Source organism: Phalacrocorax carbo, chromosome 1 (assembly GCF_963921805.1).
Source record: "Phalacrocorax carbo chromosome 1, bPhaCar2.1, whole genome shotgun sequence".
NCBI classification, from domain to species: domain Eukaryota; kingdom Metazoa; phylum Chordata; class Aves; order Suliformes; family Phalacrocoracidae; genus Phalacrocorax; species Phalacrocorax carbo.
This window is the reverse complement of record NC_087513.1, coordinates 2,830,991-2,843,101: the sequence shown is the minus strand read 5'-3', so window position 1 is coordinate 2,843,101 and position 12,111 is coordinate 2,830,991. Positions and strand designations below refer to the sequence as shown.

The 12,111-nt window shown below is 43.5% G+C and overlaps 1 protein-coding gene across 3 annotated transcripts in view; it reads left to right on the top strand.

The window, feature by feature from the left end:
- EXOC4 (exocyst complex component 4) overlaps positions 1–12,111 on the top strand; it is a 420,816-nt gene that overhangs the window by 63,441 nt on the left and 345,264 nt on the right. For all 3 annotated transcript variants that reach the window (XM_064442315.1, XM_064442324.1, XM_064442335.1), the window contains exon 7: positions 3,080–3,257. In XM_064442315.1, the coding sequence (XP_064298385.1) occupies positions 3,080–3,257 (178 nt within the window). The remainder of the gene's footprint in view (positions 1–3,079; positions 3,258–12,111) is intronic.

Sequence of the window (12,111 nt, the reverse complement as noted above, 5' to 3'; positions counted from 1 at the left end):
CTGACAGATTTACAAGACTTTTAGAAAGAAAATTAAGATAAGAGGTGCTGGCTAATTTGAGAATGGAGATGTGGAAGTACAGTGTTAGCTGAGAATGGAAAATGTAATGGGGTGGTAGTTAGCGTGCCGAAGAACGTGGATCAGGGAAATTTCATGTCTCTCACAGTCTGTAACACAAGAATAGAGAGATGTTGGAATTTAAAACAAAAAATGCTGTTCAGTACAACATTATTTTAGTAATGGCTTCATAAACAAGGTGATAATGTGAGGTCAGGCTCACTTAGGGACAATAAAAATGAATTTGTCAAACTCTTCAGCTAGTTTGGTTCTGCAAAATTGTACTTTCCTGGAGCAACAAGGAGGTATGTGGAGGACTAAATTTTCATTCGTAGTGGGATGGTGGGAGAAGCTGGCCTTGTGCCGCTAAATTTTCTCAGTGGTATATCATTAATTTGCTTCCATAATATCTTTGGCATTTCAACCGAGGCTGTAAGTTCCTCCAACATGAAATTCCTTGTCTATCCCAATTCTCCTACATCTGGTTTTCCTCCTATTTTTGTCTGGCTTCTGGCTGACCAGCCACTTGGCCCAGCTGCCTCTCTGGCACTTGCTAAGAAGTTCTGTATCTCTCTTAGGGACTGTTGAAGCAGTAGTTGCCTCTCCCATGTCTTAGTGGGTCGGAGAAGATACCTGCTTAACAGTGGTGGAGGGTGTTTTACAGGCAGCCTTATCTGCATATTGCCCTGCCTCCTTCACTGGTAACACTGGTGATGGACTAACAGCGGGCAGGGAAGGAGGAAGATGGCCAGGTCTTTCCACAATAGCAGCCTCTCATTCTGACTGGGACAGGAGAGTTACTAAGCTTTACACAAAGCCTAAATGGAGGAGAATGGCTTTTCTTCCACACTGGACTTTTCCATATAGAAGATGTAATGCTGTTAATATTGATAATAGCTGTCTTTTCTGGTGCTGCCTTTACCCTCGTGTCCTGTACACTCCTGTTTATCCCCTGCCAGCGTCTTACTTAAATTTGTAAAGAGCTGTAACTCTCCTAATACTAAAACCGCTTTTCTTCAGGCACTTGTTGCTATTCTTAAATATGGAGTAAATTGATGTACACAGCAGTTTCTTTTGTTTTGCTTAAATACTTGTCTTAGTTCTACAGTCACTTAAGGTATGGCAATATTCATGTCCCTGTGTTTCTTATGAGTGCCGTGATTTCTAAACACATCTTTATTTTTGATATGACACACATTGACAACTTGACTTTTTCTGCTATGCCTCACTGGACCCTCCCAGACTTATCCAGTGGCTCTTTCTATTGAATCAAGGTGCTCTTTTGCTTAATCATTTGAGCTGTGGAGTTGACACTGTTGGTAGGTGAACGGCCCATGTGAGATCCCCAAGAGTTTGCTGTATCATGCTGTGCATATAGAATCATAGATTCTAGATAGATCTTGTATATCTATATATGTGTATATATCTCTATATGGCTCCATATATGTACATATATATGTAAAATTGTGGTATATGAATGAGACGCAGTAAGCAGACAGTAATTTTTTTTTTTAAAACCACTTTCTGTCCTTTGCAGACTAGAAGTTCAGTCTAGGATGGCTGTAGGCTAAGGTAGGTGGCTTTAGCCACAACATCATGCCAGACCACCCTTACTTACTGGTTATAACAGCACAAATGTGCAACAGCTGCTTATTTACTCCAGTTAACTATCCAGCTACTGGCTTAAACAGCTGATGAAAGTGTATGTATGCAGATAGAATCACAGAATCATTAAGGTTGGAAAAGACCTCTGGGATTGTCAGGTCCAACTGTTAACCCAACAATACCCTCGCTCCTAAAATATTCTCCGATATTCAGCGCTCGGAATGCACGCCTTGGTGTAGTGCCTGCTAACTAACAGAGAAGACTGAAGTGTGTTGGTTTAGGAGTGGGTGCAGCTCCGATTCTGCTGCAGATCTTCTGTCCTGCTCTGGCGATAGCAGCTTCTGATGGGTAGACACAGAAAGCATGTGCTAACTCCTAAGCTGCTGCAGTTAAATGTGATGGAGACTGTCTGTCAGAGCTAGAAAGTGCCTAACATATGGATTTGGGAAGTGTTATCTTCACATTTTGTTGGGGTTACGTGTGTACTTGAATTGCTCATTAAGCGGCAGTGAATTCGATCAGGATTTTTCTTTTCCCAAATAACAATAATATGTCATGAGTCATTGCCTTATCACAAAATATTTAGGACCATGCAAAGGTAGATAAATTACAATAACTTGGCAGTAAGGAAGCCATAGGAGCAGCTAAGGTGTAGTACATTTAGATGATGTTATAGCTGTAGCACCTTCCCCATAGTAGGAGAATCTTGATAACTGACACAGCTGACAAGGCTTGATGTTTTAGGTTTCTGATCTTTCGTCTTGTTTAAAACTTTCCATACCACTGCTTTCATAATTCAAAAGAAATACCTTGTGTTCTGTTTGTATGGGTAAGTCAATTTTTACTGAATTTACTCTCTTAGTTCTGGAGAAAAAGCAGGTAGTCTCCCTCCCTGTCTGCAGCTCTGTCTGGGAAGTTAAGATGTTCTCTAATATCATGATATTGAAGTGTAGTTACTGTGTAATTACTGATGCATTTGTCTTTCCTTTGTCTTTCCTACACCCCCAAGTGGAAGGCATAAAAGGTGAGCAATTCTGGTACAGAGGAGGGAGTGAAAAGGACGATCCTCAGAAGTACTTTGGTGCCTAAATACCAGCTGCTACAAGCTGAAGTTAGTCACCTGAAGCCCAGAGAGGGTTTGAAGCTAGGTGACCTCCCTCCTTGCATGCTGCATCTGTCAGAAGACAGGGTATATGCAGTCACAGTGTTCTGGCTTCTGGCCCGCTGCTCTGATGTGCTGCGCAGCAGTGTTCACACCCCGCCTGGACGCGGTCCTGTGCCCCCTGCTCTGGGGGTGCCTGCTCAAGCAGAGGGGGTGGGACGGGGTGAGCTCCAGAGGTCCCTGCCAGCCCCCACCAGTCTGTGTGCCTTTGGTGTTCTCTGGAAGCTGAGTGGGGGTTGTCTTGGTGGTTTACAGGTTGCTGCTGGAGCTGCTGGAGCTTCTCTTCGACAAATTCAACGCTGTGGCTGCTGCACACTCTGTGGTCCTTGGACACCTTCAGCAAACAGTGGCCTCTCCTTGCAGCCAGTATGATGGTGATATCAAGCTCTACGACATGGTTGATGTGTGGGTGAAGATCCAGGATGTCTTGCAGGTAAGAATCCTTCAGGTGGGCACATTCTCAGCTTGAAACAGCTTTTATAACCAGAATACCAGAGAATACCTGTCATACTCAAGAGACGGCTCTGCTGGAATTTGTCTTGATTTTGGTAAGTGACCACTGTTGGACTCCAGAGAGCTTAAATATCAGCAAAAAACCTTGTATGGATTAATCCTTATGGTGTATGGAAGGGTTGATTCCTTTTGCCTACCAAGTGATTTATCAGAAGCTTTCAAACAGGGACATTTTTGTTCTGTGTTACCATGTCATGCCTGTCGTATAACGTGTCACAGCTCTAATCGCGTGTCTTCTCTTGTCATTATGGCTTGGCTATAGTCAGCTGACACACTTGCTGCCAGCACGTTTTCAGGGAATCTTATTGGATTCTTATTCTTAACTGTAGCGTTCTAAAGCTGTACCTTGCTTAGGCTATATTCTTGTACCATGCCTATCACCTTAGTATCTGAGACTCGCGAGCAGCAGGGCTATGATCTGTCACATGTCTGCTCTGTCATTCTTGCTGTGAGGTGAACACATGCACATTAGAGGGGTTTATTTATTTATTTATTTGGGAATCGCCTTTATATATAGTACATAGATGTACACCTCACCCAGTATTTGATAGAAGAGGTCAAAGAAATGAGCCCGGCGTTATTTACAAGAGGTGGCAAGATTTATGGTGGTCATTCCACCTCTGGCCCGTTCTTGAAAAATGCTCTCTGCCTCCTACACTAACACACTTTTTTTTCACTGGAGGGCACAGGTCTATTTAGCTGTTGCTCTAAAGGCTCGCTTGACTGTGCAGTGATGCACACAGTTCTTTTTTTGCTTACACAAATACAGAAAACTGCATGCATGGTGTGAATTTAGATACTTCTTGGACATGGTAAATGTAAGGTGTGGGCCTTTGATCGCATCCGCTGTCTCCTTACCCACTTATTTGTCTTTGTAGAGGAGTTAGTATTTGTATTAAAGAAAGCCCAGTCAGTTTTCTCCATGATACAAATATTCACCTTCCTTCAGTATTTTTTTTTTGCAAAAATATGATTGGGAATATCCAGCCAGAGGTTAGTGATGGGTTTTCTAAACAAAAGAATATCATAGAACTCTGTTTAATGGGAAGAATTAAACCTAAGGACATGAGGAACAGGCTTGGCATGGGGTGCCTCCAGCCATCTTACTGCCATCCCTGAGGTCTAGCAAAACTTCAAGAGCTTTGAGCTCTGCAAACTTGGCTCCAGGAGGACAAAGCCTTGCAAGTCAGAATCCTCCAAAAGCAGAATGACAAGGCTGGTAATTCCTCCTCATCGGTGAGTTTGTGATGGTTTCATTCCTCACGAGTGGTGAGACCGGGAGTGAGTTATATCGGCTATTCCAAAACAATGTTGATAAAACTTCTGTACAGAAGCATGTGTAGGCGTACACATTTTGAGAGTGAATGTGCTTTCTGTGTTGGGGAGAAAATATTTGACCAAGCTTTCTATAAAATATGTGCCAAGAAAAATATAACAGTCCACTTGTAAAGGTTTTGTTGCTCCTGGCCTGACAGCACGGGTGTTGGGGGAAGTCAGAAAAGCTTCTAGAAGAGCTTTTTCAATGCATAAAAGCAGCACTTCAAGATCCATAACCTCTTGCTGGTTTAGGGTAAGAGATGAGCATTGACTGACATGGAAAGGAGGCAATCTTCCATTTCTTTGTTCAAAATCTTGTATGTTTCTTGTACGTTAGTTTCACTGGACAGGGTTAACATTTTTTTACCTTACACTGTAACCTTTGCTCTCGAGACTGAATTATTTCTATCCTGTTTTTTCCATATAAGGGTAATGTTTTGAGAGGAGATTGTACGTTTGTGGCAGGGGGAGCAGAAAACTCGGTTCTAAAAGTGTTTATTTAAATAATATACCTGCTGTTGGGGGAGGATGTGAATTTGGAGGAAGTGGGTTCGTGGTGGGGTGCAGTTCCTGCAGATCGTAACGAATGGCGTTTGTTCATCACGGTAGAACAATATCGCGTGACTCTGCCATTCACGTGGATCATCTTTTGCACATGTACGCCGTGCACCTCTGCACGTGAAACGTTACAGCAAGGCGGTCTCTTTATAGCTCGGTACAAAAGTAATAATGTGCTCTCGTGGTGGGCTGGAAATTGTCCTTTGCGGGAAATGCGAGAGCCGTTTTCAGCAGCTTGTTTCTGTGGCTGAACGCTGCCTAATAACTGCGCCGAGCGCTGTGGTGTAGTATCAGTTAGGTGGCATAATGCTGCGCAATGTTTAGATACCAAACGTAGATATTATATATTATTGACCTTCTCTGAGAATGGAAGAATAATACTGAACTCGTCAGGAGGAAGACGGAGTGACCTTTGAGTTGGGTACCAGAGTGCTAGAAAACAAACAAACAAAAAATCAGTTTGTCAAAATATTAGAGCAGCCTTGTTCAGGAAAACACAGTTTGAAGTTATTTACTTGTACCAGAGCTCGCTTGGCCTGTAGTTGTATTGGAGAGATTTGAAACTTGTTTAAATTTTAACTTGGCATTTTGTGGATGGAGCTAATTTAGCTCTTCTGTGTAGGAGTGGGTGGAATATCCTTCTGAGGAGCGTAATTGCTGTAGGACCAAGTGCTCGGCGGGAGAGAACTGAGCTGTGTTACAGCGGCAGTTAGCAATGCGCTGACATGAATAGCTCCTTCTGTACAACGCAGTGAAGGAATTCAGAGTTTTTCTGGCACAGTTCAACGCATACGCTGCATCAGCCCATCCCAAATTACAAAGGCTGTGCTGTGTGAAAGGCACGGAGGTGTACACGCTCGGGGAAAAAGGCAGAAGGTTTGGGGTGCAGCGTGGTCTTTCTGTGTTGTGTTACTTTTTCAGTCTAGGCCAAATCTCCTTAGCCTAGACAAAGGCTTTTCTGTCCTGTTGTCCTGGTGTCGGGGGCCCGAAGGCTTGTGGACGTGCTATAGCAGTCTCTCGTACTCCGTGTGACGGATCTTCCTTGCTGTTATCTCTTGCACAGAACTTATAACAGTTCATTCACTTTTTAGCACTGTCTTTTGATACTGTGATGAAAGAGAGGCGTCTGTCCCTGCTGAATAATGCCAGTGTCCATTCAGCTTCTTCAGAAAGGTCACCTTCCTAGTGAGAGGATTTTGTCTCAGTGCAGTACTTGGCTGCCTGAGAAAATACCAAAGACACCTCCATGAGTCCTCCGAATCCTGTTATCAGCTTAGGCTGGTGCCATTTGCCTCCAAGGAAGGGATCTTCTCTCCTTTTGTAGTAGTAGTATTTGCAGTTGATGGATCTCAGCTTTTTGAGAGTGATCTGTACCTATTTTCTTGCCTCTACAAAAGAGAGGGAAAATCACGTATATGCTCTGGGACGTATATCGTATCTTTAGCAGCACAAGTACGCAGGCTGGCTGGTGGTCTATTGACCAAGAAGGTACTGACAATTATTATTTTCCTCTTTCGGGTTCTTCTGTGGAATGCTTTCAGTTTTTTTCCAGAAATGGTGTGAATTAGCAGCCTAAACATTGTTGAAACACCATAAGGAAACCAGGACAAGAGTAACTGAAGCCTACTCTCTGCCCACACGACTGTTGTGTTGCTGCAGGGCTGGAGATATCAGAAACTCTTGATGGGGAAAGGCGCTCTCTTTATATGATGCTCCTCCGTCCAGAGGCCGTGTGACATATCCTTCCTTGTAAAGAGGAATGACACATGAATGCGGGAGTTGAGCAGGGAGATGGAGTGGTTCTGCAGTACACAGCTAGGTCTGGCGGCCAGCAACGTGAGCGATCTCCCTGAAAAGCTGCACTTCAATTGTATTTGCTGTGCCATGCTTCTCCGGGAGTACTGCTAGAGCACTTGGAAATATATTTCACTGCTCTGCTGCTGTAAGCTGAGCCACTCTGTGATTTTGTAAGTGAATTAATGGCAAAAATTATTGGCCCTCTTAGGCAGATGGGTGAGCAGGGGAGAGGCAGAGGAGTTCAGCAGCCTTAGTACTCAGTTTACCCCACAGTATCCTCATAGATAAGGTGTAGAGGGCTCAACTCCACGACAATCTATGCAGATCTAAGCCAGCTCTGCTGCGATGCCATGCCTTCCCCTTCGGCAGCCCAGGATGCTTTCCCTGCTCTGGCAGCGTTGCTCATTTTCCCAACAGTAATGTAATTTGAGGGAGTTGATTTGGCCAGGTATTTTCTGCTGGCTGCATTTTCTGCTTGCTCAGGTCCTTGAACTGCGTCAGTGTTGGCACCGGACTGAACGAGAGGGAATGCACTGTGAAGATGGGAAATGAAGGGTTTATCCTGGCAGCTGCAGCTTTATCAGCTGCAGCGGCACCTGAAGGTACCTGCTCATGCGAAAACAAGGGGGTTTTTGCGCTGACGCTGGGTGGCTCAGCACAGGTCTGACAGTCGTGCAAAACGCTTGCAAAAATGGCTTGTTAAGAGCAGGAGCTTAGGAATGATGTCCGGTCGTGAGCTCTGAATCTCCCCACAGTCGTGATGCCTCTCTGACTCTTCAGTTAAATAAGCGTGTCCTGGAATAGGTAGCCAAATCATTTTGCTCAACCTTTGCATTTAAAGGACGGACGGACAAACTATTTGTGACACAGTTAATACTTGTAAGGTAAAGTAAGATTCTTGGATGAGAGGTGTTAGTCTTAATGTGCCATAAATACTGGTTGAAATGTCAGAGCAATATATGAAATTGCTGCTGCATTTGGGAAGTTCACCAGGTAATATTTTGAACCCAAAGTAGCATTATTTTTCAGAAAGTCTCTTTACAGAAATTGAATGGCTTTGTGGTTGTCGTCAAAATAATGTACCTGACAGTCTTTCTGGTTCCTTCTAAATGGACTTAAATGTGTGGAACTGATGCCCTCGGACTGCTGACTGGTTTGTCTCATTAATGCTTGTCTCTCATTTAGCCGAGAGGACGAAGGCCATGAAAGCGATTTGTCCGCAGCTTTTGAAAAACACATTTTCAATCAATCTTGGGTGCATGAAGGAGGTAGAGAGAGAGGACTCTGCTCTCCAGGATGCTGATATTTATAAGTGGAATGTAGGTAATTAGGGTGGGTCAATTGGCACTTTTTACCCCTCCTGTTTCTTACTTGAAGTGAGCTCAGAGAATGCGTTAAGAAATCCAGCACAGTGAGTGTTACACAAATACGTACTACTGAGAGTGTGAGAAATTCTGTGGAAGTTTATGGTCCAGGAAGAATGGCATCTTCCTGAATCTAGGAAGGGATGAGATTATTTTGCAGGAAGGTTTTTTTTTAAATTTTGGTCTTGCCAGGAAGGTATATATGTGCTGTCCCGCCTCCCCTCTCTGTTAAAATGTCGAATGGATTTACTCCAACTTACATAATAAATCAAGTCTTCTCTTATTTTGAAACAAAGTAATTTAGTACCTTTATTAAGCTCTTAAGAGTGTGCACCTGAAATTTGGGGTGGTGGACGTCGCCTTGATAAAGGTGAAAAAGCGTCAGCAAGTGCGGAGAGATTTCATAGCATCGGGATGTATTATGCAGCGGGAAGGGCAAAAAACGAGGTAACAATGGCATGCTGTCCTTTTAAATACAAAGAATACGAAGCAGAAATGCACAAAATCGATCTGTTTTCTCTTTAACTGGATGATTCTGGCTGAAGTGAAGTGTGTTTAAAACTAACTGAATTGCTTTGGTAACAGGTACCTGGAAGAGGTCCAGAGCTGAGCTGGTTACGAGCATCGGATTATTGTCTTCCTCAGGAATGGTCCTTGTTAACTGAACTGTGCTATATTAGATGGTGACACAGCAGAAGTTTGTGCAAATACTACTGCGTTAACAGCTTTTGGTTTGAGAGTAATTTTTATCCCGGAGCTGTTGGTCCAATGTATTTCATAAACACTAATGTTTACTCTAAAGTTCAAAGAGATAAAGCCCTGCATAAAAATGAATTGTTTCAACAGTGTACAGTCACTTGTGCGGTTTATTGCAGAAGAGGTCACCGAGCTTACGGTTCGGGAGATTTTAGAAAAGATTAGCTCATTTGATGAAATGTTTGCAAGTATGTGAGCAAGGAAAAAAACTCATCCTCTTCTGTCCATGCTGTAGAGCATCAAGCTGCTCCGTACTTGAAGGGCTCTTCATTTCAGGTGGATTTTCCTTTTAGTAGTTGAGCATAGTTACAAAGTTCTAAAGCGTGTTTAGAGTTTATGCCTAAGGATTTAAGTAGGTAAATCCACACGAGTTAAAAGCATATACTTAGTCTTCTGAAGGACGAAGAAGGTGCACAAATTCTTGTAAAGAGTCCCAGCAGTACATAATTTAAAAAAGCCGTTTAGTGTAGTTGTGAAAGCAGCAGTCTAGGTGTTAGGCTGAGAGAAAGGCTGTGCTCAGGAGAAGGTTGGGAATGCACAACGGGGGAATGACATGTTCCCTGCTCTGATATTTGGCAGTTGGAATGAAACCTGTGCCTTTTGAATCCTGGGCCACTGTCAAATGCTTTCTAATTTATACAGTTTGGGAGCACAGAATTTTTTTGTTTTTTGCAGCTTTGGTTCCAGTGATGTCACTTGGAAGCTTTACTTCTGCGAGCTGAAAGTTGGCCGAGAAGGGCTAAGAAGGTTGTGAAGTGGCCGTCACACCTGGTGGGAAGTCTGTGTTTCAAATTGCCGCCAGGAATATGGGCATTCTAAATATAGCCTGCAAAATCTCCAGCCAGAAAATTGCTTGTTGGCCTTCGTCTTCTTGGATCTGTTAATTAATAGACTGATACAAAAGAAACGGAAGCTTGGCTGCAGATATGCACAGTATCTTTCGCTTTAACCATTTCCCTAGATTCTTGAACACTTTTGTTAGGTCTGATGTGCTTTGCTTTCTTTTTTGTTGGTTGTTATCAGTGTCCGCTGGACTTTATTCCTGCTGTCAGCTAGAATGAGAAGAGGCTACAAGTAGTTCATCAGCATTTGTAGACATGTTTTATAGGACTATAAAACCACGTCTCTTTTGATGTGCTGAGCTTGTTCGCACTTAGTCCCTGCGCGACTGGCTTTAAAGGCAGGGAGTTGTATTCTTAGTAGCATCATAAAAATACTGTGAACGGGAAAAGGCCAAACGCTCGTTGTGTCCTCACTGCAAGACGTCTAATCTGACAGCAGCGCATGAGGGATTCATGTAGGCAAATTCCTGCTAATGTTAGAGAGTAGCTGATATCTGAGGGAGATGTTTGGAAACGGCTTTGCTTAAAAGCCTTGCCGCTCCCGTGCTGTGTAGTGGTTGTGTTTATCGTGCGTGACATCTACAAAATGGGAAGGCAGAATCTTCCTTTTTTTTTCCTGAAGTTTACCAGCTCTTGCTGTTCCTTTCCTGATACAAAACCTCAGCTTTGTTTTGGGGGGCCTGCGTGGGTTTTTTCCAGTAATTATTTGTGATGTAGGAAATTACAGAATTGCAATAGCAAAAATCCTTTGTAAAATTTCCCACTATCTTATTTTCCTTGGTTTTTTGCTCAGACAGGTGTGTTGCCAGGTGAGCCCCTAGCAATGAACTCCTAGGACCGAGGCCACGTGCCTCGAGAAGCTCAGCCCTGCTCAGACAGAAACTGCTGAGGTCATATCTGTCATGTTCAGAAGGGGCTGCAAGGGTATTCATTTCTCTTTTCTTTCTCATTCCTTCTGCAAGCCATGCTACTTGCCTCTTCTTGCTCTCCGTTCACACACGCGCATCCTGTTACGCCTCTGCCCCCATCTTTGTTCCTTCTTTCCCTTTCTTCATCGACATCGCACCCTCAGCCTTGCTCCAGGGCCCGAGCAAGAAGAGGTGAGGCGTTTATGGACGCACGTATGCAAGGACCGAATGCTGCAGGTGGGACAACAGCAGCTCCTTATCGCTTGCAAAGGCAACTGCAAGTCTGCACATACACTTGGAAACCCTTGCTGCTGCCTCTCTGGCCACATAGGCACCACTTTGATACGTGTTGTGTATCACTAGTAGGATACATAAAACATTTTAGGAACATCTACTTCACAGTATGCTTCTCATCATCAAAGTGACTTAGTCATCTGATCTCACCGGGGTGATGCCCTTCTGTATTTCACACGTGGGGGAGCTGATGTTTGAATGAGTGAAACAAACGGAAAGGTTTGGAAATATTCCTGTGATTTCTGGAGAGCCAGCTTTGCTACTGCAGAAGGAGGGGAGTATATTGTGTGAGGTTTTTGTTGGTGTTAGTAAGAGTTTCTAGGATTTTGTTTATTTCTCTTGACATTATGGATGTTCTGCGCCACTGAGAATCAGGACATGAATATGCAAAACACCCACCAAAAATTGGAGATGACTCTTGTGGATGATCTGCAAATTCAATATTTTGTTTGTTTTGTACATTTTTATGGTTGCGCTGACCAGCTGCCTTTTGGAGTGCTTTTATTTAGGAATTCTGCAAATAGCAATCAGTAATTTTTGACTAATATGTCATTGGGTTTATATACGCGTGTTTCAATGAATAGTGAGAACTCTGGTTATAGATAATGAAGACTTGAGCCTGAAGTGGTTGCACTGCGATGCTTGAGGGTATGTACGTGACTGGCAGGACGTGGTGAGAAAGCATAGAATCAGCCTTAATACTGTTTCTGAACGACTTAGTTTGCATTTGTTCTTTGATTTAAACAGTTTTGGCTGTACAAGGCTTTCACCAAGTACTCAGCTGTAGGAGACATAGGCTCTGCTTCTATATATATTGTGCAAACGTGTATGTACAAACCACCAGCAAGTAGCTGATGAATCACTGGTGATCTCTGGACTGAGAGAGGCTGAAGAGCTCGAAGCCTGCGCGCTTTGCGGCAAATGACAGGCTCCCAATT